This window comes from Lathamus discolor, chromosome 1 (assembly GCF_037157495.1).
Source record: "Lathamus discolor isolate bLatDis1 chromosome 1, bLatDis1.hap1, whole genome shotgun sequence".
NCBI lineage: Eukaryota > Metazoa > Chordata > Aves > Psittaciformes > Psittacidae > Lathamus > Lathamus discolor.
This window is the reverse complement of record NC_088884.1, coordinates 47,241,207-47,268,564: the sequence shown is the minus strand read 5'-3', so window position 1 is coordinate 47,268,564 and position 27,358 is coordinate 47,241,207. Positions and strand designations below refer to the sequence as shown.

At 37.7% G+C, this 27,358-nt stretch overlaps 1 protein-coding gene across 1 annotated transcript; it reads left to right on the top strand.

Annotated features, from left to right (window-relative positions):
• Positions 1 to 243: 243 nt before the first annotated feature.
• On the top strand, positions 244 to 27,023 carry RASSF9 (Ras association domain family member 9). Its single transcript, XM_065665046.1, has 2 exons — positions 244 to 625; positions 24,155 to 27,023. Exons 1-2 carry the CDS (start codon positions 579 to 581, stop codon positions 25,428 to 25,430), a joined length of 1,323 nt encoding a protein of 440 aa, XP_065521118.1. The 5' UTR covers positions 244 to 578; the 3' UTR covers positions 25,431 to 27,023.
• Positions 27,024 to 27,358: the final 335 nt, after the last annotated feature.

Genomic DNA, 27,358 nt, shown 5'->3' with positions numbered 1-27,358 from the left:
TCTTCCCATTACTTGTCCAACACCTTGTAAAGACGTACTGAAAAGGCAGGTTATTGTGAACTAAGAACTGGTGCGACAACTGTAGCTCGCCCTTCATTAACGCTGATGTTGAGCTGAACGACTTGACCTGAAGTGGCTGGAGCCTCCCGGGGGACGTTTTCAATCCTTTTATTGTGTGTTTTTTACCGAGTTCCCCACCGGAGCAAAGCCCCTTCTTTCCCATTTGCTGGCTGGTGCCCTGAGGGTGACGAGGCTGAAAGTTTAGCAAGTTCTGTGCATAACTTCACATCACAGGAGCAAGTGCGTATTCCCCACCACCACTACCCCCCCCTCCCCCCCGCCTTTCTTTCTCCTGCTCCTAAACGCCTCCTTCAAGTTTGCAGCTGGGCAGGACTCCAAAGGTACAGCAGCAGCAACAAGCCGGAGTTCAAAGTTAGCAGTAAATTGCACAACTTCCAGCTCATCGCTACGCTCAGTGACTATTAAGAAGCTGGAAGGCGCTCAGGGAAAAAAGGGGAGAAGGGAACACCCTCGAATTGTTTGGGGATCGTTGATGTTATGCTTTTGCCGCTGGGATCATGGCTCCCTTTGGAAGGAATCTATTAAAAGCCCGTCATAAAAACAGGTAAAGTGTGTGGGTACGTGGAGGAAAAGGGAGGGTGGTGTGGGATGGATTTCTTCTAAACTTTTTTTTGTGTGTATGTGGGGTTTTGAGGGGAGAATGTGTTTCTCCGGACCCACGCCACTCCCGGGAGCTGTAACTTCGGGGCTCACCTGTGAGTGGGATCAGCGCTAAGGGGGCAAGCAACGCTCCCCCCATCCTACTCCCTCGTTGGACCTGTCTCTTCCCTCTTCTCTCTGGCTCTTTTGAATCCTGGGCAGTATTTTCAGTGAGGGGACGGTAGCTTTTCCTGACTTTGAACCTCCCCAGTCTAAACCAAGACGGTCACTGGGAGCCCCCCGTGTAACCAGGTGAGTGGGACTCTGCCGGGGCTGGGAATAAAGGCCAGCGGCGCCGGTGTGCGAGTCCTGCCTGCGGCGGCAAGTGTGATCAGCCGGGGGTCACCTGAAGCCCCTCAATCCGCCGTGGAGAAAAGCTCCCCCGGTTTCTCCCGGGAGGGCACCGGCGGGCAGATCTCCGGGCCCCTCGCTGTCCGCTTCCCCCTCCCCTCCGGGTTCCCTAGGAGGGGGATCCGCAGCCTGCAACCCTTTAGGATAAGCCCCTTAGCTCGTCCACTGGCTACCAGCCTGAGAGGTAGGAGAGCGTGGTTTTAAGGCGTGGGCTGGGGGGATGCTTTTTGTTTTGGTTAGCTTTAGGTGTGAGCTGGACTTGCCTGCCTACGGGTTTTTGCCTAGGAAAATAGTCGGGGTGACAGCTGTGGTCCGTGGGTTGGCTCCTGAGAAGTTACTTTATGGGGACTTCGCTCCTCAAGCCGTGTTTGCTTTCACATGCCACACACAGCGACTGGAAAAAGAAGAAAAGGGGTTATGTAATCATTTTAAGCGTTAGGATGGCACGAGATGTTTTAAGAGTAAATGTTCTTGGAGTGAGGTAAATTTGCTTGGACCCTGTGGAATTTACAGTGGCCGAACCCACCTAGCTAAGGTTTAACTGATGGTCCCTGAGATTTTGGTTCAGAGAGAAACTTCACAAATCGCTCATAATCTCTTCCCCGCTTCGACTGGTGCTCTCCACTGGAATTTAGTTCGTATTTAAGGGTATGCAATAGAAAATGTTTTCCAGAGGGAATATAATTTGACCCTTAAAGGTCTTGTAAAAATGTCCTGGTTTTTTTCAGGTTTGGCTTTTGGTTTTCCCATTAGATACGCTAGAAGTTACTCGTGTGTGTGTGTGTATGAAAATATAAATCAGGACTGATTTATGTTTTCAGTCAAGATTTAAAAAACAGGGTACTATTTAAGAAGTTTTAATGTAGGTTACTGATTAAACTGTGCTTTGCTAATGTGTCTGGAAACAGGAAAGCTTTGATGTACTTCTCATGTGGCCATTTTATGTTTAGAAGATCTGGAAAGGTGGACATGAACTTCTACATGAAATTACTTTTACATACAGCCATAAATTTATTAGTATTAAAATAGAAGTTTTGCTACTGATATCAGTTACATGAATAACTGTGTTAACTCACAAAGCACAGTTCCAGTCTCTTCAGCGGTGAAACTGTTTCTCTTTTGGACGTGTAAAATATCTTCATAGTAATTGCATCAATCTCACTGTGTTTGCTGATGTGACATTTTTTCCTCAGGAAAAATGTCATAATCCAAAGCTTTAAATGGGCAATAAAAATTAAAATAACAAAGGAACCATTACTGTGAACATCTAGCACTTTCTTCTCATTTCACACTCCTCCCCCACCCGTCTCCACCCACCCCCCCAAAAAATATATTAATACTTCTAATGGCAGAGGGAAGAGGTGGTGTGGCAATAAGAAGGGTCTGAAATGCTTGTGCCTGGAGAAACGGGGGTGTAGAGGGTCAAGAACAATGCAAACTACATAATTCATAAAATGCATTATTATCTATTCAAATATTTAAATTTCTGAGTATTTAATATTAGCTCTTGATACTGAATTTTAAGAATTAAACTTTGCTTATGTAGTTAGTAAAAGGATCTTGTAATAGGATTGAAGAGCTACGCAAGAGCTCTTTTTATCCATCATAATTTTATGTCTGTGTACTTATTTGAAACCTTGAAAAAGAATTCAACTAAGCTTAAAATCCTTGGCTGTGTTTAGAGCAGTAGTTGGGGAATCAGAATGTCTGGCTCATTACCTTCTGTTAGTTTACCTACCGGTTGTGAGGAACCAAACAGGGATATACGTATGTCTTTAATCTGCTGCTTTGTTTATTAGGTCTAGTGCTTGTGCATCTTTTTTGGAGAAACTCATGTTTTTTGGTTTTTGCAGAAAGTTTTAAATCACCATTTGGTACATGCAAATCTAACTCCTGTGAGTTATAAGATAAGCAAATGAGGGATAAAATCTGTGTTTACCAGAGAAGGACATAAAGCTAAGTCAAGGCAACAAAGATAGTTGGAAGAAGAGCCAGAAGGAAAATGAAGGCGTTACAGTCATTTGCTCAGATAACTAGATGACACCTGTGTAATTAATGTTTGTCTTGCAGCATTGCCAGAGGTTTCAGATCAGAACCCTGTTTCGCAGTAGACTCTTCATATCCAGATAATAAAATGTCAGTCTCTACCTCTAAGATCTAGGAGTTTAAATGAAGAGGTTACTCTTAAGTGCATCTGTGTGTATGAGATACTTCAGCAAGTGGTAGATACCGATGTAGCTGTGATGCCACTAGCCTTCAGAGCAACTGAAATTAAATACCAGAAGACAAAACCTGTGCTGCACTGTTTCTGTATTTGAAAAATCTCTGGTCGGTATGGTATTACTCTCTTGGGTCTCTGAAATCTTCCCCATGCAGAGAGATAGCACAACGCCTAGGTAACCTTGTAACCTTGTAAGCCCTGATTTGATTTCGGAAGGGAAGCTGCTAGGAATGAGGCCTCAACCTATTTTTCTTGGTCAGAAGGGGAATGACAGATACCTTTTTTGAGAGCTATTCTTTGAGCTCCTACAACAACCAGAAATAATCATAGTCCCCAGAGCGTGTATGTGCTTGTTAATGTGTCCCTTGGAGAACAATACACCCAAAAGGTAGCAAGGCCATGCCCCACCCACCTACAAATCCAAATGTGCTCATGCAGGGACAGGCTGTACCTTCTAAGGCAGTAAAGGAAGAAGGACAGTTTCCTGCAGGAGTAAGCCTCCATAGCATTAACAAACTCAAGGGGATTTATTCTGCTGGATTTTGGAAGAGTGAGGAATGTGCAGCTCACATCCCATTTTGGAAGTGTGGTGATCTGAGGAAATGCTCAGCCGAAGATTAATTAAGTGGCGCTGAGTTGTTTGCAGATATGGTCTATTATTGATCTAACACATTGCGCTGCACAGAGGGAGAACGGCTCCCTGTCCATATATGAGAAACAAATACAAAGCATATATACTTGCACTGTTTATGCATCAGGGTTTCACATTGTGCACAGTTTCCTGGTTGCTAAGTAGAACAGGAATTTACACCCGATTGATTTTCTTTAAGATAAGGACTTCTTTGCTCTTGGGTGCTAGATTTGGTTACTTCTGAGAATGAGTCTTTAGGTTCATTTAAATACTTTAAAGGTTACCCATCATCTCAAGGATATCTGGATTTACCATTGTTGTATCTGCCCAGTGAGCTCGCACCAAGCAAACTATTTTTTTTTTTCCACTGAGAGCATGTCCTTGGATTTTTCACGTAAACGTTACCTAAACTTGTAAAAGCTGTACTGTTCCATGCAAGTCATAGCCAGAGAAGTAGAAAATTGAAAGGGAGAGGATTCCAATAATTCGATAATCTGTCTTCCTCACATAGGTGTTGTCCTTGATGCTGTAGGGTTGTCCTATTAGACGCAAATAGCTTGAGAAACAATTTTTGCTCATGTAATTCATGCTGGTCCTAAGTTTACCATAATCGTTTGTATGCTCTGTTGACATACAGCACTTCTGAATCCAAGGTACTGTTTGATGATGAAACAGTTGTGTTACAAATCTGTGATTAAATGTATTTATTGCTTTTGCTTTTGCTTTTCCTTCCTGGTTGCGTGTGGGTTTTGTTGGGGGGTTTTTTGTTTGTTTGTTGTTTGTTTGGGTTTGTTTGTTTAGTTGGCCTTCTTTTTTTCCCCACCTTTTACTGACAACTTGTGTTTCTGCAGCAGTTAGCATAACGTTTCTGTATAGGAGGTGAAGATCTACTTTGCCTACTCTTTATTCTGCTTCTCTTGATTCAACTCATTTCTGGTTCAGTGGCAGAAAGAAAGACCATATAATACCCATTCATGTGTACAGGTACAGAGGTATAGAAGGAGTTTTTCCTGTCTTGACAGAGGCCCCTCCCCAGTGAGAGAAACATTCAATTCTCTCAGGTTTTGTATTACAGTGCAGGGTAATGAATTAGATTAGAGGCTTCATCTATCTGATATTGACCTTGCATTATCATGTTCCCTCCCCTCCTCCCTCCCTCTTGCCAGTAATTTCTCATCACACCTAGTTAGCACAGTGATTAGAGTGTTACTCTGAACATCTCTACTGCTTACGGTTGAGTACTGCTGTACATTTTAAACCTTGGTGAAGCAAAACTGAAAATGCTCAGCATTTATGTTTTGACTGCAAAAGCTCTTGGAGATCAGCTGCTTATCTGAATGAACTGTGTATGACCTACACTGTAAATCTCATGGGATCATATGAGATGTCTAATACTTCTGTGGAATGAGCATACCTGGATAAAAGCCTGTATGAAGCTATAAAGGTGCTTTTTGATTCAAGACTACCAGGCATTTGGTATGTATGTTGGAGGGGGTAGCTAAAAGCTTATTTAGAATCAGTGGTGCTATGTGAGTTAAACTTTTAGATTTAAAAGATGGTGCCTTTTTGGAAATGGTGGAACACATTTTTCTCCCATATTTTTTCCTTGAGTGTGAGGTATATTAGTGAACTATCAAAGAAGTTGTTCCTTTTTAGCCAGCGTTCATACACTACAATTTATTTTCTGGTCTGGCTTGTTAGTTTTGTCTCAGGGGTCAAAATGGTTGCATACATTTTGTAATAATCTTTGTATATATTTGTTCACTTCACTTTCAGGAAGAGCTTTTCGTCTAGCAAAATACTAACCTTATTTCTAAAGAGTTAATTATCTACTATTCCAGGAGGACAGACAGCAATTTCATTCCAAAGAAGTAAATAAAATGAGTAATAGATGTGTGTAATACTACACCATCTAAGGAAAGAGCATTACTTAGGTTAAGTTTAAGCTAATCTGAAACACTAATGCAATGTAGAGTCAGGCTGAGAAGATACATTTCAGACACAGAAACATTTGTAGTGATGCAGAGGGAAAATCTTGCTGGTCAGTCATGAATACCTATTTTACTGATGAATAATTAGCATTTTACCTGCAGAGAAAAGACTCAGACATTGTTAAATCTGTAACGATTTCAGTAGAGAGATGGAGGTTTTCAGAAGTGGGGATTTTTTTAAAATTCTAATAACTTTAATAAAGTCATAAAAAAAATAAGACTTTAATAAAAGTCATTGATAATCTCAGAGTAATACCTCCTGATTTGACTTATGCTCAGAAAATCTTTTTTTTGTTTATTTTATATGGTGAATAATAAAAATTTGAAATTGTAGTCCTAAACATCTTTATTTGCAAGCATTAACATCACCCATGCTGCACCCATGCTATATAAGCCTTAATTAGTTCACCCGACTTCTGTATTCAGTATGTAGATAAATCCTTATTAATGGTGACAGAAAGGATGATGCAAGATAAAGTTTTTGTTTGAGACTACACGCTAAGAGGAGCCTAGAAGCTTGGACATGTTGGTACCCAGTTGTGTGCGTAGGTAACCGAGCTATTATTGTCACTTCTGTTGTTTCTTAGATGTGTTATGATAACTCCCAAGATGGTGACTTTTTTGTCTTCTGCAGTGTTACTGTGCCAGCAATTCCCCAAGTATCACACAAGACACAGAAGATAAAGAGTCAAATGGTTTCAGGGTGAACAGAAAGAGTGACCAACCAAATGGAATTAGAGGGGAAAATAAATTACTAAATTTATTTGTGTAACAAAGGTCAGAAACATCCTCTATAGAATGTAGGTACTGTAGTTCAGTGTAATTTTCAGGTAGGTAAGACAGTTTATTACAAACAAATATAATGCAGAATTATCTGAAAATTTCTATGAGATCCCTTTGCATCTGGTCTTTTTTTCTTCATCAGCTATTCCATGCCTATGTCTCCCATTAGAAAAAAATTAGAACTGATAGCAGTACGTTTTTAATGCAGATTCTGGTGATGGAATTTTATCTTCATGGTCGTAATTTTTCCATGGACCTGCAAAATTCTTGCAATAAAAATGAGACATTTTCATGAATTATTTCTCATGTTTATGTATAACACATAAATATAAAAATCAAGAGCTAATTTGTGATTTTTAGAAACTGCATTTTTTGAGCAGCTTTGTCCAAAAGAAAACTTCTGAACACCTTTCTGGAGCTTGCCTCAAATAGGCACCAGAATGAACCACTAGTTGCCTTTTCCTGTCTCGACCTATCCCAATATGTGCTTAAGGTGCACGTTGTAATAGTGATAATGATACCAACTTGTTTCTGACCTCAGACAACCGATAAGCATAGTTAGTTTTCCTTAGCTGTAATTTGGGTGATAATATTTACACGCCTCAGGAAAATAAGTAAGGCATGACTAAACAGTGTAAAATCTGTAGAAGTGTAGAGTATGAAAGCCAGTGAGTGAGAGAGGTGTGAGTAAAATCTGGGAGTTCCTTGTTTCTAGTTTTTTTACAGTCCATTAGAGTTGGCTGCCATGCAGGAAAATGATAATATGCTGTGGATTGTTTAGGTTTGGTGTCACATGATTCACTGAGTAATTTTAAATGGTCTAAAATTTTTCATGATGTTAAAAACAGCTTGGGAGAAGGCTGGTAACCTCACAGAAAGGGAAATAAACAAAAAATGTTGTGTATTTTACCAGATTTTGACATGGTTTTGTGAGGTAAACATAAGGGAAGTTAACTTTTGAAACCAAAAATCAGAAAGGAAGGTTTGCACTGATGATGACAATAAAGTTGTCATGTAATTCTATTTTGAATGCTTTGAAGTTAAGTCTTGATGTTTTGTGGAGAGGAATAAAAGACACTAAACTTGAAAGAAATTTTTCCAGTGCAAGTTGGGCGTACCTTTCAGATGCACTCTAGTTTAAGATGTTTCTCTTTCCCCAGCTTTTTCCTATTTCACTCCTGTGCCTGAGTACATGTTTGCCTTTGCCAAGTTGAACCATTTCATTTGTAGCTTAGATGCTTGCTAGACATACATTTTTTTGAGCATTAGCTTTAGAAGAAACCAGGCTACCAGATTATTTCTTATGGTGTAATCTCAGAGGTGATATAAACTTCTGTTTTCCTGGGTTGGTCTTTATTTTTTTAATATTTTTTTTTGTTTGTTTGCTTTTCCACATTCAGTTGCAGAGTAATGATAGGAGAAATATATATATATTATACCAGAGGGTAGATATTTACTGCGAATGAAACACGTAAATATAATTAATCTATTTTGAGGGTCAGAACTGTGACTTCGATTAAGTTGTTTTCTTTATTCTCCACCCCATCTGTTCTCAATCATTATGGTACAGAATTCTGAGTTATGTATTTCCCATTATAATGAAAAATATGATCAGCTCTGTTGAAAAGCGCAAATATTTATTTTGTTCTCCTTTTAATAATACACAATTAACAAATATGCAAAAACATAGCATTCTCATGTTTGGGGACAAAATCAGGTTTATAAAAATGTAATAATCTATTAGGCTAAGTTTTGTTTTGGTTAGATATATATATATTTACCTTACTTTAACATGTAAGGATGTGTGACCTCAGTGGAATAATGCAGTCAAGTGAAGACTATTAATTTTTAAGAGAGTCTGTCCTTTGGTCTTGAACCTGCAATTTGCTCTGTGTTAATAGATTCCTTCATCCCTGTGGAACACCTGACTTTGCTTTCCCCAGCCTCCTCCAAATTCAAAAGGATTATTTCTATAGAGGGTTGTTTCCACTGGGAAAATACTTTTAAACTGCAGAATTTTTCAGAGCAGTGGTTGGGGCACTGTTTTTATGTCATAAAGTATGCCTTATTTGACATAGAAAGTTAGCAGTTTCTGCTCATTAATCAAAGAGTGATCATATACCAATTTTCAGCTGATCTTGTTTCTGTTGGCTTCATAATTGGTAAATTGGCGTTCTGAACTTTTGTTTCACTTGGACGTTACCTGTTGAGAGGTTTCCTCTGAACTGATTGCTGAGGTACTAAGTATACTGTTTGACTTGGTTGTTACCTCTATCTCTCAGGGCCACTTTGTTCTTAATATCCTGTTTTACTGAAAAGTTCTGTACAAATCCAGATTTCTAACAATAATTCAGGATTTGTATTGACTTTACTGCACTTTCCCAGCCTTCTGATACTTTTAAGGTCTAGGTAGATAACTAATCATGTTTGTTTACCCATGAAAGCCACTACAGGTGTCAAACAAATGATCTGGGTTATTTTTGGAACTGCAGTAGTAGATGTTCACAGTACTTGCTCTTACTGGCACTCATACTGTTCATAAGATTCAGGTACACTTTAAAACACAAAAGTCAAGCTTCATCTTACTCAACTTGAGCCATTGAAAATACAGGTATCTAGTCATCTATGTACTCTTTGTAGTTAATGGATACATCTAAACACTTCCAGAGGGCAATTCATTCAGTCTTAGACAGGCTTTCAGTATGGGATTAGTCACCCTTTTGGAGGTGCCTATCTTATGCCACTGATTACAGAGGAAGGTCAGAAAATTATCTTTGACTACACATCTCCATTTTAAATAGCTTAAGGTAAATGACATGTGCTCCACCCCAATCACTTTCAAAGGGAAGATCTTCATGGAGCATGCTCAGACTTTGTAGAGCACCTAATTAAACATCTTTTGTACCATTCATTTTAGAAACTAAAAAGGGAATAGTGAATGGAGAGCTGAATTACAGGTGGATAATGTATGATTAAGGGAGAATCATCTTAATAGCATGGATGTCTTCCCTGCCCTGCCACAAAATTCCTATGTGATGTTGGGCAAGTCACATAAACCACAGTTTACAAAAGTGGTTGCTCACTGCGTGTTCTTCATTTGCTAATTCAGTGTCCTGTTTTGCACTACGACTGACCAAAGGAAGTTTATGGATGTCCTGCTTTGGACATCTCTTTAGGTATCAATTTAGTTAGCTAGAATGGGAATTTAAACAAGTGGATAGCTTTGGCCCAAATCTTTCTGTGCTTTGGTTTGTGAAAGGGAGTTTTCTCCCTGCAAGAGTGTGTGTGGAGATAAATTCAGTAATGTGTCAGCTTCTGAAACAACAGAGTATCTGGTGGTAAAGGGCATGCAGCAGAAGATTAAATTAAAACAATGGGTAAAGGGTATAAGAGGTGATACCGTATGTAGGAGAGATGAGAAATGAACACACACTGAACAAATCTAAGTAATAAGGACTAGCTTTATGAAGGAGACTTTGGTACCTAAATGTCATTGTAGTCACCTAATACAAGCCTTAAAAACTCCTGACATTCACAAAAGTATGATTAAAAGTTGAGGAAGTAACATTTTTACTGGCAGCGTTCCTGAGCCACCTGTATTCCCAGCATGTCCTACATGGTCCTGAAAATCTTGCAGTCATGTGCATCCCTCACACTTCACCAAAATTAAGAAAAAGGCAGTCTCAGCTTTTTCAGCCATGAGATCCCATCTAAATAGCCCTCTTCAGAGCATGTGCAACAGCACACAGAGTGCACCTAGGTGCTCTAGTAGCCAGAACACCCCTGTGAGATGCCCACACTGGCATCCTCAGTATGTCCTGTCAGGTTATTTTAAACTAAAATTTTCTTGGTGTTTCCTGTTGTAGCTGTTCCTTTTGTGCTGGCTCTTATGAGTTACAGTAATCCAGAAAAAGTTAAGGATTCATGCAGAAGTCTTCAGTGGGAGAAGAGGATCCAGCTTTTGATTGCTGGATATTGTATTTTTTACACAGTGAACATCTGAATGTAGTCTAACAGTACCTAAGTCTTGCCCTTTTGTTCATGTTTCTGAATAATTATGTCAGTTCCTCCTGAACTTGCTGATGTCAACAAATCCTGTTAGGAGCTGAACTCTTCCATAACACTGTGTGGAAGTTTAGGTGTCAAAGAGGGCAGTGGGGGGAGGACAATTGAAAATTTCAACACTTAGTATCTGCAATACCTCAGTATCTTCTATGGCTCTGGCAAAACTGCCTATTGCCTCATGTACTCGAATATTCAAGTGAGGCAGAGGTCCAATGTAATACAGAGAACACGCCTGGCTTTGGATATGCTGAATAAAATTAATTTTTATTGAACCAAGTAGCATAGAAAGCTTTAACACCAGTGCTTCAAATCTTTGAGTACTTGACTGCAATTTAAGCATATTTCTTTCTGCTGAAGCATTTGTGCATGGTAGGCATATATTTAGTGTGTAAATGAATATGTGAGAGTTTGTGTTGTGTGATCATGTAATGCGTCTGTATAGCACATAAGATATACTGTCACATACCTTATTATAAATTTAACCTGTATCATCTACATGTGAAGTACAATAAAATATATTGTATTTTATGCAAGTAAAAAAAAAAAAAAACCAGAACATAGTATATAGAAACAGTACATGCAGAAATAGCCACTTCTATAGACTGCATATATATATATGCTTCTACATTTTACAACACTGGGTGCGTACAAGGGTACTTTAAAAGTCAGAAGTGAAAAACAGAATGTGCACATGTCACAGAAGAATGCTAAATATGTATATTTTCCCAAACATCACAGTTGTTTGCATGGCAGAAGGAGAAATGTCTTCATTCAGCTGTCACTGTGGTATCCATTCAGCCTGTGAAGCGCCTTGTTAGAAGTAAACTGCCTTTTTATCCTCCTTGAGCTGTGAAGTCATCTGAATTGCTTATATGTTGAAAGGAAACCCACATTTGGATATGTGAAATAAAGAAATATGGGTTTAATTTCAATGTTGACTCAGTGACTTTCTATAAAGAAACATGGGATTAATTTGAATGTTGACTCAGTCTGACTTTCTGTGAGCTAAAGGCAACAGGTAGTTTGCAGTGTCTTTCTGGTGTCACAGCCCTTTTGGCATCATCACCATCCTGCCATAGATGTGTCTTGCAAAACTGTCCCCATTGTTTTTTGGGCCTGCCTTGTTCTTTGGCCACAGACACCTGGCCTTGTTTGGTGTCAGCTGTGCCCACCGCAGGGTTTTGGCCCACATGTGCTACCACTCTTCATCACAAATCTTTGCCAGGGATTACGGTCCTTTCAGCTGCATCAACCTTTTGAATGATTTCTTTTTAAACTGTTCAATCACATTCATGTGGGTTATCTTAGATGGTTTAACAAGGCACTTATTTTGATAGTCTCATTCATCATGACTTGTGGTTTGGAGGTCAGACAAGCAGCTCAGCTCTAGTGAGGGACAACTGACATGGCTAAGATCCTCTTCAGGTGACCCTAGCTGGAAACTCATTTTGTACTCATTATGTCTGTTCTGGAACAGTTTGGAGGCTTAAGTCATGACCATTTAAGTATTTTAAGGTTTACATGACTTTTTATTTGAGTCGTGGAATGTCTTTCCTCTGCAGTCAGCTTCCTTCATCTTCTCACAGCTAAAAATTGTGTGTGTGTTCTACTGGACACCATTCTCTATATCTCTTACGTACACATTCTTCTTTGCGTTAGTCCAATGAATTTCCCCTTACTCTTGGTCTTTATGATCCAGTGTTAACCTTGCTTCCAGACAGCAATTCCTTCCTTCTTGTCTTCCATACCTGTGTTGCTCAGCTGGCTAGAGCTAGTTTTGCAAGCGCCTGTGCCCTTTTTAGCATACCCATTGCTAGTGTAAAGCGCAGTCGGTAAGGTTAACAATTTATTTCATTTGTTCAGTAGCTTCTTCAGAGAGGATGTGATGATATTTCAGAGACTTAACTTCATATTGGAGCATGCACTGATAAGTAATTTTCGAAAATTACTTGAAAGCATAAAAGCATAAACTGCACAAATCTTTCACATTGTCAATGGACACCAAAATGCTTCAGGTTTCTTTTTTCAAATTTATGTCCATTCCTCTTGTTAGCATAATTATGTCTCTAGTACTCAATTTAGCTCCTTAGTATGAAAATTGTTTAAGAGTCCACTTCATCATTTTGTCATCTTTTCCTTTCAGCTCTTCAAATACTGCAGGTAATGAGTCGTCCAAGTCTTCCTTTCACGACAGTAATGGAACACATTTGTCGCTGAATTATATTTCAGAAAGTTTGAGGGAGAATTAAAAAAAAAAAAAAAGCTATAAATGAGGTTTGATAGAAGCCATTTTGAGGTGACATCTTCAGTATAATTTAATGAAGGCAAATGAAACAGGGAAGATCATATGGTATGGTTTCAAAGTGGGGTGGTTCACTTCCTGTAAAACTTACTGCAGAAGAAAATCAAAGCCCACCCTGCGTTTCTCACTCCTGGCAAACTGTAAAGTGATACTCAAAACTAGGATTTATGATATACAAAAAAAGCTATTTTGAAAAATCATTAGAGGTGAAGTTAAAAAAGGATGATGTTTGATGAGCTGGCTGAAGAGATCTAAAGGCGTGTTGTTGCACTGAAAGCAGTCCCAAGCTCCCTTTCCAGGCTCCCGGCCATTCTGTCTTTTCTTTTGCGCTGGTACTGTTCTCACTCAACACTGCAGAACCCAACTCAGGGAGCACTACTCACTGCTCAATAAGCAATTTTATTTTCATTTTTGTTTTCTTGGTTATATTGCTGGCATTTTATCAAGCTTCAAACCCTCTGGATAAACTAGCAGAGCTGGCACAAGCAAGAAGAAGGGAATGTCAGGTAGACACCAGATTGCCTAAATTTCTTAATTATGTTTTAAATCATAAAATTGCTAACCTATAATACTTGATTTAGCAGTAAAAAAATAGTATTTAGGATAATCACTTAGCTACAGTAGTAATTTTGTAAATAATTTTATGTATTTTGGGGATGGGTCTGGTGAGCCTCGGGGTGTTTAAAAACCAGAAGATAAAAAATACTGATCCTGCAATTCCTTTTCTGAATCATGAAATACTGTGTCCAAACTCTGAAATTCACCACAGGGTGCTGTGAGAGCAGCTGCATAAATAGTTACAGTAGGTAGCCATCAGGAAAAGACTATAAGGAAGGGATGCTTTGCTGAGCAAAGCAGCTTGAGGATTCATGAAAAGAAACCAAGTCTATCTGGACTTTCTTTCCTGTCACTGGGAATGAGGTTAACACCTGCCTCACACGGAGCCACCAGGAGTAGAGAAGAGGTATACTGAACTGTTTGAGCCATGCACTATGTATAAGGATTCACAAGAAGGTAACCATCCCAGACTCCTTTTTCCCAGGGAGTATTGGAAAAGTGGCAGAAAATTTTACTATTTCCTTGTTTGTATCTTGCTCCATTATTCAACCTATGTTATTGTCACTGGTCTAAGTAAAGTATGCTTTGTTTGTGTTTTGGTAGTCTAGACCCGGCCTTGGAATGCTTTGTGTTTATTTTTTCACTGGGCAATGTCAACAAACCCAGGGGAGGGAAATACTATATGTTTGCTTTTCAGCAAAAGCTGAACTGAATTTCATGCAGCAACAACAACAACAACAGAAATCCTGCTTTCAACTCTTGGAATTCCCCTCAGTTCCTTGATCTTAAAAGGTCATGAACAACCAGGGTGTTTCTGAAAGGCAGTTACAAAAATTCTAATGAGAGAAGTTAGATAAACCAAATTTCTATTAGCTGTAATAGCAGCTCTAAGTATCTTTTAAAAGCCTATTTTATAAATCAGCTATAAATGATACTGCTTCCTCTATTATTGAAAATGATGGAATTTTAGATACGTTCTGTAAATCATTAATAGGAGCCCCATAAAGTTTGTGTAGTATAACCAGTGCTTAAATATGCATAGGTATTTAAATAGACACAGGAAAAATATAGAAAATTGTATTTTTGCAATGTACCAAAATTCATGTGATAAATAAAAACTACCACTGGTATCTTCATTTTTCCAAGTAGCAAGACCTACCCGCTGCCCAGAATCAAGTTGCAGCTTTTGCTATATTGATATTCCTAAACTTTGCATGTTGCTTCCTAACACAGGAATTTAAAAATACCCACCTTCCTGTTCCTCCCATCATGGTCTAAATAGTTACTGCCACCGAATATGTCTGTTTATTTTGGCTCTGGAGATTTTCCTGGGTCTTTTCACTCTATCACAGCTGCTTCCTCAGTAGCAGTTGCAATATACCCATCAAAGCATGTTTTCCCAGTAAAGCAAATTGTTAATGTTATTGTTGCTCATCTTGTAAAAATATTTTGGTGGGGACCTAGCTCGCTCTTGTTCTCAAATCTCCATTGTTGTCAGGCCACCAGAAATACAGACCTGATACAGTGAACGTGTTACCTGTCACGTTGTTTTGTGTACTCAGCACGCTTGCTGATGTTTACTCACTGCAATTCCAAACATTTTTTTACTAGTACCCACTTACCAACCATATGACTTTGAATATACAGGGGAGAAATAATTGTTTGTCTGACAGGAAGGCAGATTTAAAGTGTAGATGTAGTTTATAGAGAATGTGAACCCTTAGGGAAAGAGGCAAGACAGGAGAAAAGGGCAGGGGCCCATGCAGTCCTCATCTAAATGGAGGCTGCAGCCTTTTCACTTGCCTGTAGGGTGTTTGGGAGTATAAATATGATACAGGGTAGAGCTAATAAGTGAAGGGGAGGAGTTAGTGGCCTTTTGATGACTTCTGCTGAAAGTCTGCATTCGGACTTTGCAAATGAGATTTTGCAAGACAGTATCAGCCACTGAGAATGCCATGTCAGTGTTAAATGGGGGGCCAGAGGGGTGTTCAAGATAACCCACCGTAACTATCACTTTTATCTGGTGAGCAAGGTTTATAATTCCTCTTACAACGTCTTTTATTTCTTTCTTTCTGTTAGTACAACATTTGAGTTAGTTCAAATTCTTCTACATAGTACAAATTTTGCTATCTACTTACCAGATGACAGAATTATTTCTGCCAGTACTTGCTGATTCTACATGTTGGCTGCTTTGATTTCTTTTATATCTGCTCTAAGTACTGTCAGGCTTTTTTTTGCTTTTTATTTTTCTTAACTATTGGTCCCAGTTCAAGCACCTGTGTCAAAGCAGTACAGTTACTAGAAAGAAGCACACGATTTCCCATGGGATTTTCACTGAAGTCTGACATTTTAAGTCAGCAAGAACTCTGCCAATTACTTAATTGCAATAAAATAATTATCTTAGAGAATATTTTTTTTAAGCGTCATCCCTTTCATGTTATTTATTCTATGATACAATGGTACTACCCCACTCCAATTAAAAATTATTTAACAGAAATTTGTCTTAGAGCACTATCATACTCTAAAATGATTGGATGAACAGAAATTTTAACCATAGATCATTGCCAGATTCTAACATACGACAGTTTGCACAGTAGCTAACTGAGGTGATGGTATTCCTTTGCAGAACTAGTTATAGTTTTAAGTGCACAAATGATAATTAATATAGAACATAATTTTCAACAGCTGTTGCTAATTAAAATGTTCCATAAAGGCTTCCTGACAGTATGGAAATCTTACTAAGTTAAAAATGTATGCATTTAAAAAGGAATTACAAAATGAATTTAAACTTATGTTAGGAGAAATGTCTTGTACCTAGCTAGTTAAAGTAGAACCATAAAACCATATAATAGCCTTTGTTTAAATTGTTTTCTTGTATCAAAGATCTGAAATGTTTCAATTAGAACATCTAAAATATTGTATATATCTGTGTTTTTTTAAAAAAGTCACATAAATATCTAGATGCCTAATTTTACTTTAAATAAATATCTATGTACATTTCTGTAAGGGAGGAAGCTTTATCATACAGTAACATTGAATGGGTACAGAAGCAGATGGTAGAGAGAAATCAGTTATTTCTTTTGAAAGAATTATTTTGTTTTCACAAGTGCTCTGGTGGTCTTTCCATGTCATGGCGCAATATTGGGGTTACTCTGATTTTTTTATACTGAAGGGTTTTATTCTTGCTATAGTTAAAGTACCAGTCCTGCTTCGTTATGGTACTTTTTTTAGCTAGATGTTGCCCTGACTGTTGTGTGATGCAGAAGGGAAGAAGGAGTTTCTGACACAGCATGCGTGAATTTTATGTCATACGTGGTATGTACATTAACTGTGCCTTCATTTATACTGTTTTTTAGGGATAGGGGAATGGGAATGTAGGTGTTTTATAGGCTGTCTTGGATCCCCATGGCTTTTGAGTAATTCCAGCTTCACTGGGTCGTGAGAGAGTAAATAATTCCTCATTGCTGCCCTTAGAAATCTCAGAAGCGTGTAATCTACTTACACAGGAGACATACTACGATTTGGCCGTTATTGCTTTCTGAGTGACTTCGCAGAAGATGACAGAAAATTGAGAAAAAAGATGGATTAAATGTGGATAGTCTGAATAAAGTTATCATGAACTTTTAATATGATCCATTTGTGCGTGAAAGGTTGAAATACTTCTGACCTTAGCTTTCATATGGGCTGACTATTCTTTATATCTTTAATGTTTAAATTTACTGTCAAAAATCTGTTTGGGTCAAATTAAGTTAGAGTCTTTTCTGAGCAAGGGCTGCAGTACATGGTAGCAATAGCTTTACTTTTCTGCAAATTGCACAGATAAAAATCCCACAGAGCCAAAAGCAAAAACATGGTTTGATCTTTTCTTTCAGAATGTTTATCCACTGTCTCATATATGCTTTTATTGTAAATATCTATATGTATAAAACATGCTGAGATTTTAAAAAATAATACAAGCAATCTTATGATTTCTAAATGGAATGTGGTGACTGATAAACTAATTAGTTCTTATGTACCCTGACATGTAAAGGGCAACCAGCATCAGAAGCTCTCAAATGACATGTAGCATGTCCTGTGCTATAAATACAGGTTATGTCAAATAAGTATCCCTGTAATATCACCCTCTCCTTATTTCCAGCAAGTAAATATAATTAAAAGCCATAAGATTTCTTTGCTAAGTAGGTATGGCTTGGATCTGAGACAGAGCAATAATAAGGTTATTAGCAAATGCTTAAAACTGGCATGTGTTCTCTGAGCCCTTGCACATAAAAGAAACATTTCTGGGTGCAGAAAAAAGAGAAGACCATAGCACGAATACACACTTGTTAAAATCCAAGTGGGCAGATTTACCTGTCCCTGCAGCATGCATAAAGACCATATCCTTGAAAACACCAGATTATTAAATGGTTTTGTGGCAGATCTCTTTTGTTTCCCCAGGATGTTTTATGCCATTGTGTCATAAAGTTTTCCAGAGAGAGCAAGTGGCTCAGCAACTGAACATGCTTGGCTCAGAAACTGTTCCCTGCTGTATGGTATGCCAGGTAGGAGATGAGGCACTGAATGTCTTGGCGAGGAACTAGGAGTATACAGCTTGAGAAAGAAGGGAGAACCTGCTGAGAGCCACGGAGAGCACAACCTTGCCTGTGTCTGCCTGAAAGTTTCATGTTTCTTAATGTGCTTCAGGAAAGCGCTGAAGCTGTAGGCAAGGACTTCACTGCAAAGATGCAGTAGAAAGCAGGAGCATTGTCTCTTGAAGCCTTTTTTTTTCCTGTTCATCACTTAGACACTTCTGGTTTTCATTGAAGTGAATTGTTCTCAGTGGTATATTAACATAGTGTAGACATTTGTTTCTTAGAAGTTTAGAAGCACTTTGGTCTTCCTCTGGGGAGGTCAGGACAATAGCAACAAGAGCTCTTGTCAGCTGAGGACCCCATTCGTGGCAGCCAGTCAATTGCCATCTAATTTGATGCAGATTAGACTGTATGTTCAAATGTGCAACTGAGAGGGTTTATGCTATATTTATACAAAAGGAATCTTCTATTTTTTTAAGAGTATAAAATTTTATTAATTTTCTGCACTCAAATGGACTAAATTAGTTATATCATGTGATAGCATAATACCAGAAACAATCCTTCTGACATAATAATTAATTACAGATTATTTTAGATTTATTTATTTTTAGATTTTAGATTGGATATAAGGAAGAAGTTCTTTACTGTAAGGGTAGTGAGGCACTGGAATGGGTTGCCCAAGGAAGTTATAAATCCTCCATCCCTGGCGGCATTCAGAGCCAGGTTGGACAGAGCCTTGGGTGACATGGTTTAGTGTGAGGTGTCCCTGCCCATGGCAGGGGGGTTGGAAGTTAGTGATCTTAAGGTCCTTTCCAACCCTCACTGTTCAGTGATTCTGTGGTTATGTGTTACTTGCCGATGCAATGATGAAAGGAAAAATGGTGACATTATTATACTAAGAAGTACAAGAATATTCCAATCCACAAACATCTGTGATAACAGATACAGCTTTATGATATCGGATTAACAGTAATTCATGCATAATAAGTACAATCTTTTCCATCTCTGAAAATTAAGATTCTAAAACATTATTTCCCCAGTAAACTGGTGAAAAAAATTACTAAGGTATTTCACACAAATGACTTTCTAGCAGGATCTCTGATGGCAAATTTATAAATTGTTAGCAGTTGTATACATTTTCAAACAAAGGATTAATGTATTTTTCTCCTACAGTAGTCTTATTCCCTATAATTTCAATTTCAATAAAATCTCAAGTTTTGAATCCTCTTCCTAACACAAAATCTTTCAGTTGAATGGTCGGTTTCATTTTTTTTCTTGGGAGTAGGAGTGTGATCAAGAGAGGAGAGTGATCAAGAAATACAGTAATGTTGAGAGAGGAATTGCATTTCTGTGAAAGTCTACAAAGACTTTGTTACAGTGAAGGGAGAGAAGAGTTTTAGCTATTTCTTTTTTTCTCAGCAAAGACAAAATATTCTTTTAGTGTCAACAGTATTTCAGAAACTCTGTATTAAGCTGCTAAATATATGGTGTGTACATAATCTAGTCCCAACAGAATGTTCGCTGAAATTAGTAAGCAAAAATGAGCATCTTTCAGACATGAAGTAGGGGGATTCTTTTTTTTGATTGCCATGATTTATTGTAAAACTATATATAGCGTTTTCAGAAAGAATGTTAAAAGTTTTCCAGAAAGTCAGAGATTTATGTTTATGATGTGTGTTTTTGTGCTGGACATCCCTTAAAGTTAATGAAAATCAAAAGTACCGCTTCCAGCATCTAAGGTATCTCATATTTTGACTTTGTGCAGCATAAGTACGTTTTTGTTTTGTCTGTGTGTTGTTGGAATGTATTACCTTTCTTCCCCTAGGCCTGAATAATAAATTAACAAAGTGTGTATCTGACACACAACAATCAGCTTGTGCTGACTTAATGAAGACTTCGTGTGAGGTCTCTAACATGATTATAATGTTTTTTTGGGTTATCGTTAAGAGAAGCAAAGAGTAGAAGGCATGAAGCCAGCAATCAAAGCAAGCAAACAAACAAGATTGGAAACGTACTTTTGACCATTCTTAAGTTTAAATTCCTGTCTGTTCCTGAGCAACAAGTGGCACTTGATAAAATTGTATCTTTTTTCAAGGCTTTAAAATCATAGATGGATAAGTAGAACGTTTCAGTGATTGATTCAAAAAGAAGAATCTAAGCCAGAACTGAAATCTTTAAAGCCTGCTTACAGCAATAAACTTTTAGGAAAAAAAAAAAGTTAAGAAATTACATAGCTAGTTTTGAAGCAATCGCTGCTGAAACTATTCTACATGGAAGCCAGACATTTAAGCTAGAAACACACTTTAGCTATTACAGACTCATTAATTGATAGGTTATTTAAATATGATAGTTCTTTTGCTTCCTTTATGAAACTGTAGGATGTGAAGGCCAAGGAATAAGTAAAGATGAGAAGCCTGCCTCTTTGTTAAAATAACCATCCAAATAAAAAAATAATGAAAAAAATTGCACTTCACAGTTCTGTTTTGATCCAAGAATTACAGTGATGTTCATAATTCCTTGTTGTTTTCTTCTGTCCTTTTTAGTAAAAGGTGACAATATAATTACAAATTGTATGTTACATAAGCTATACATTCATATATATATATTTATAAGTATATATTTTCATGCATAAGCTACTTAATTTCTTTTTGTACCTGCATGTGCACATAGTAGTGCACTGTTACTACTAGTTATGAATTTCAGTATGTCTAATTCACTATAGACAAAGTAAAGAAGAATCCTTCCCAAAAAAGCTCAACGTAAAGTGTGGGTAGGCAGGTGCATTGTAACTGAAAAAGTAACGGGGAGTGTTAAACAATGAAAAAATACTGAAACAGTAATTCTAGAATATTATTTTATATCCATGTTGTTTGTGGAAATCCTGTAGAGATTCTCTTGCAATAAACAGTATATTTCCATCAGAGGCTTGCTTAATTCCTGCTGAAGTCTATGGGAATTCCATGTAAAAAGGTGGGTGTAGCAAAAGTATTTATCAGTGCACTAATACTACGGAGTATCTAGGGGTTTTCAGATTTATCTGAAGATTCGGAGGAAGAAACTGTGTTCATAAGCCAGCTTTATAGGAGTCAAGAGGGAAAGAGACAATAATGTTCTTCTTAACCCACATAATGTTACTCACTGAAAGTATTGACTGGGAGAAAATATGGCAATCAACCAAAACCAGGAATGAGAAAAAAGTTGGAAGAGTTTCAATGTGCAACCAAATTGCATAAGACTCTTGGAAGAATGGTAAAATACTGAGATAACAAACATTCCCTGAAACGTATTTATTGATTATCAAAAAAAAAAAACCCACACTCAGGAAAGACACACTCTGAATTTACTGCTTCAAAGTCCTGATCCACTATTTCCTATGTTTTTATGCTTTTTTTTTTTTTCTTTTTTTTTCTGTCAGTACTTTTATAACTTGAAATTCAATAACTGGTAATAAAGTTTTGTTTCTAGGTCAGTTACTTTTGGTTCACTACTGAACATGATTTGAGACACTGTATTTTTATAATTTTGCATAATTTTATTATGCAGATTTTATTATGCAAATTTATGAATAATTTTGTTATTGCATAATTTTATTATGCTTAACATCGAACCCAAGTCTGTAGCTTATCTGGCTTTGTTTTGTTTTTATCTCTGTGCTGTAAAACAAATACTGATTTATTTTACAGTTATAGCTGACTTATGTTGCAATTGTCTATGTAAGTTTCATTTAACTACCAATCTGTCAACAGAAAAAAATATTTCTATAGCATCCTGTATTCTGTAAACCTAAAACCAGTTACAGATATTGACCTTTTAGCATGTGACATACTTAACAGTAATATTAGAATAATAGAATCATAGAATACTTAGGGTTGGAAAGGACATTAAGATCATCTAGTTCCAGCCCCCCTGCCGTGGGCAGGGACACCTCACACTAAACCGTGCCACCTGAGCCTCTGTGCATCCTGGCCTTGAACACTGCCAGGGATGGAACATTCACAACTTCCCTGGGCAACCCATTCCAGTGCCTCACCACCCTTACAGTAAAAAACTTCTTCCTTATATCCAATCTAAACTTCCCTTGTTTAACTTTTAACCCATTACCCTTTGCCCTATCACTACAGTCCCTATTGAAGAGTCCCTCTCCAGCATCCTTGAAGGCCCCCTTCAGATACTGGAATGTTATTTAGTCTGACATCATCTTTGTGCCATTGTGCCATTTTCTGTATCTGTGGCTTAAGCTTTACTATTTTGAGAAGTAGTCTATGAAAACATTATTAATCTTCTGAACACCAGTTTAAAAAAAAATTATTGTAAAATGCTGGGCTGTAAGAGGGAGCTATTGAACTGGGAAAATGATGTCATTACTTAAAGTAATCTAACAAAACACAGATTTTACAGAGGAATGTTACAAGACCTGGAGCAATGTAGCTGGACAGAGCTCTACTGTGCGATGTTACTAATAAACTCACTTGTGTAGATTTTATTAGTATTCATTTGCAGTCTCCTGACTATTACTGGGTCTTGGTCAGAGTGGCACCTGGAGCTGAGTCAATCATAGTTCAATTTATTGGATTGCAGTGTGTCTGTCATGTTGTGTAATAGTTAAGGAAAAGAAACAAGTTGGATTGCTTTAATAATCATAGGGCATAACCCTAATTCAGTAAAGTAAAAGTTCTTACTGCTTCTCAGAAGACTAGAAAAGTACTGAAAACAAGTAGTCCTAGAAACATATGTTGAGCCCTTTGAATATTTTTCTGAATTCTTATTTTCATTCTCTAGCTTTCTCTGTCAGGCTGAGTTAAATCTTATTCATTCAGATGAACTGGAAGTGACACCAGAAATTCAGGAGAAATGCATTTTTCCTTAAGGAATTTACTATTTTGTCATTTCAGGCAAGAGGCAAATCAGCAGGTCTAGGCAAGCAGTAAATTATGCATGTGGAGGCTAGAGGACAGGAATATCTTGGACAGGTTCCACAAGGCCACTCTGCCAGTGTAGGCCCATGTCAGTCCAGTGGACAAACTTAGGAGTTATCTGACATTTGGTCAGCTGAATTGCACTTTAGGCTCCCTTGACTGTATTAATTCGACAGCTACATTAGTCATAATAGGGTCTTAGACACCAGAAGTTAGATATCTCAATGTATAAGGAAGTACCAGCTGCTGCTAATGTCAGGTTAACAGCACTTTAACAGGATATTTTTTTTTTTTTTTTTTTAACATTTTGTGGAATTTCTGCATCATTACAAAGCTTATAAAGTATGGAGCTATATATGTATTTTTTAACAGCTGGTATTCCCTCACAACTCACTGGAATTCAGGCTTTTCGGTCCTTCAGGAAAAGCAACAGATTTCTTCAGACTTGTTAGTGAAAAATCACAGTGGAAAACAATGGTGTTTATGCTTGTGTGGGTGTATGTGTGTCAAAAGAGCTTTAGATTTCTCCTATCATCAAGTTTGTTTATCTTAGGTGATGTTCAATCACCTTTTCTTAGTCCGTCTATGTTCAGTGCATATTTAAAGGCATGATTCTTCCTTTCAGAAGCGTCAGTGATATTAAGAGCTTACAAATGTTTGCACAGTGTCTGTGTGAAGAAAACAGATATGCAGATCTGAAAGTTATGTTATCCAAGGAGCAGTCTAGAAAGTAATCCAGATTGCCAGATTTTATCACTTGCTGTTAATACACACTTACAAGAAGCATACAAAACCTAAACTTGATAAAAGACATTTTGTTTTATGTTCTCATTCAGCTGGACTAATAATAATAATAAAAATAAAGCAGTAGCTGAAATGTTATTTAATCCAAAGATACTTCCTCATGTAATTTAAACAAGTATATTGTCTTGTACAGTAATACTGGAATTTTTCAATGTGGTAGTCACATCAGAATTGTAGTTATTATTTGCATGGTCTGCGCTGTTGATATATAATTTATATTTGGTCTTTCCTTGTTTTCCAGGTCTCCCACCAAGGACATGGCTTCAAATGAAAGAGAAATTGTGGTTTGGGTTTGCCAGGAAGAGAAGATCGTATGTGGCCTTACAAAGCGCACAACTTGCGCAGAAGTGATTCAAGCACTGCTTGAGGAACATCAGGCAACGTTTGGAGAGAAAAAGGTTCTTTTTGGAAAACCAAGTGATTACTGTATTGTCGAAAAATGGAGAGGCTCAGAGCGAGTACTTCCTCCCTTGACAAAGATCCTGAGACTTTGGAAGGCCTGGGGGGAAGAGCAGTCTAATTTGCATTTTGTGTTGGTAAAGTCAGATGCTTTCCTTTCATTTCCATTGTGGAAGACAGCTGAAGCTAAGGTAGTGCAAAATGTAGAAAAACAGTGGGAGCTCAGTCCAGCAAATTACATGAAGATGTTGCCAATAGACAAGCAAAAGAAAATTGTGAGGAAGACTTTCCGCAAACTGGCCAAGCTGAAACAAGACAGTGTTCAGCAAGAGAGAGATAATATGGAGACACTCATTCATCTGATCATTTCCCAAGACCATACTATTCATCAACAAGTCCTTAGAATGAAGGAACTAGATATGGAAATCGAAAAATGTGAAGCAAAATTCCATCTAGATCGTGTAGCCAATGATGGAGAAAATTATGTGCAGGACTCCTATTTAATGATCAGTCCAGGTGAGGCTGAGCAGCAAGTCAGTAGACCAGATGATCAAAAAGAGATGCATGACTACTTGAGCAAAAGTGAGGGCATTTTACAGGTTGAAGAGAGACTGAAACATCACAGACAATTAATAGAGAAGCTGTGTGCTGAAATTGAAAGAGAGGTACACGGTATATGCACAGAAAAAAATGGAGATGATGTTCACACAGAAGGAGCTGCTAATGGTGAACTGGAAAACACAAATTTGGAAAGTGTAAAATGTGAGCTGGAAAAAAGTATGAAAGATGGTCTAAGAATTAACTCGTACCTGAGCTGCATTCAGAAAGAACTTACATACAGGGACTCGCTACTTCAAAAGAAGGAAAAAGAATATGAACTTCTTACAGAAGAATTTAATTTACTACATGTTAAAGACAACATTGAAACTAGGCTTCCATCAAATGAAGAACCATCCAAGGGTAGTGTCGTGTCCAGTAACAGAATTGCTGTTCCTGATGTTGTTCATAGAGTGACTAATCTGGACATAAATGATACAGACTCTGACACTGGTATCAGCTCTACACACAGTCAGGACTCTGAAATAACTTCAGGGGACATGGTACTGTTGTCAACATAGTTGAAAACAGTCACACACATTTATGAAAAGTCATATTTTGGAGGATATTTATAAGAATTAACAAACCTTGTGTTGAAGGTTCTCTCCTTCAAAACGTTAATGCACAGCTTTAGCAAAGTATACAGTGTCTGTTTATGTGCTTAATAGTATACTTGTGCTAAAACGCATGGGCAGTCTCTTGGGTTGACTGCTAATAGATACAAGACTGTTGGCATTGCTAAATCCGGACAGACTGTTCAGACCTTGTAATGTCAATACTCAGTGAAACAGCAGCATTCTGACTGGATTGGACCAAAAGTCTGGACATATGATATCCTTAATCTTTGTGTCCACTTCTGCATCTCTCTAACTTTTTAGGAATGTGAATTAGAGATTAGATCAAACTAGACAAAGAGCTTGATTTTCTGCTCTGTTCCATTAGCTTTATTCAGCTGGAGTTTCCTACTATGAAGCTGCTGTAAAGGAATACATAATTCAACATGTAATCTGTTAAAAAAAAATTATTAGGATATTGTAGGACAAAGAGAATTCAGTGCATTTATGCTATATATTTAAATTCAGTTTTGAGTTATCAGGATGATATTTAACATTTAAGTCCCATTTTAAAAATTATACAAAAAAGGTTTTAATTTCCACTCTCTTTCAGCAGCATTTAACTGCTTCTGAGATCCTTAAAACTCCTACTTACCTGCTGTTACCCTGTAGTTGCCCCAGTGATGGTTAAGTCCACATAGTTCCTGCCAGCGGGCATGTCAGAACTGCCTACGTCCTGCTTGTGCAAGATGCTCAAAACCCAACCTCACACCTAACCCCAGGGGCATTTTCAGCAAGGCTTTCTCTTGCCTATCTCACTAGTTGGATTCAGTGTCTTAGGCGTCCTCGGATCATGACTACCAAATAAAGCATAACAGAAGGGACAGGCAGCAACCAGACATTTTTGGCTCTGGCTAGACGCTGTTTCCCAATAGCCAGGTAGTCACCATTTTCACATAACAGGTAGGTTCTCAGATCCTGCCTACAGGTCAAATCCTGCTTTTTGGAACAGAAATATGGACCTGTAAATCCTGCTTCCTTGGTGAGGACTTTGGGATGCAGCTAAAGCTGATCCACTTTATATAGCTAATTAGATATTGATGTGTCGTCCCCTTCTCACCCTTCCCCGCCCAGGAGAATAAGGAAGGAATGCAAAGCATGAGAATTTTACAACTGTGTAGTTCACTTAGGATGTAGTAGTTGATCTCAAATCTTCCTCCAGCATGTTGCTGTTAATCCAAAGTGAAGGTGTATTAACAGGTGTTCTCAGTTAGTGAGCAGGATTTCTAACTCTGAGCTAGAGACTATGCTAACAGTACAAGTAATTCAAGTAATTTCTGGATGACCATGTTTGTACTTTGCAGATCAATCTGTTTAGTACTTTTTTATAAATGAATTGAATGGAGGAACATTTACAGTATTTCTAAATAAGGTTTAGCTTTATTAAAATTCAAACAGAATCTGTAATTAAAAGCCTACAAAGTAAATAAATGGACAATACCTGGAAAGTATACATGTAAAATACACTGCTTTCCCTTTCTGTCTTACTTTTCTCTTAAATGTCTGTCAATAATTTGTTTTCTATCTAAGTGCATGGACTGCTGCTGATTAGCACATATTTGATGCAAAGAAAAAAAAAAAAGGCCTTTTCTAAAAAGGCAATTTTTGTGGATTTTTTTTTCTTTTTTAAATCCTGTTTATTATAAATAGGTTTTTTTCAGGGAAAAGTGTTAGTTGTCTTAATATATTTTGTGGGGTTTTTTTTTTGTCATACAATGTCATATTTAGACTTACCAGCTCCTGATGGAGACACATGTATCAAATATATTATCTTACCTTTGTAATAATTTATTAACACAGCTCGGCATCTCTTGAACTTTGTGGTATCACTCTGA

What these genes read in the sequence shown, in the direction of transcription:
- RASSF9 (XM_065665046.1), top strand. Translation starts at nt 579, where the DNA reads ATGGCTCCCTTTGGAAGGAATCTATTAAAAGCCCGTCATAAAAACAG. An exon ending in AAAGCCCGTCATAAAAACAG is followed by an intron (nt 626 to 24,154) that starts GTAAAGTGTGTG and finishes CTTGTTTTCCAG; the next exon opens with GTCTCCCACCAAGGACATGG.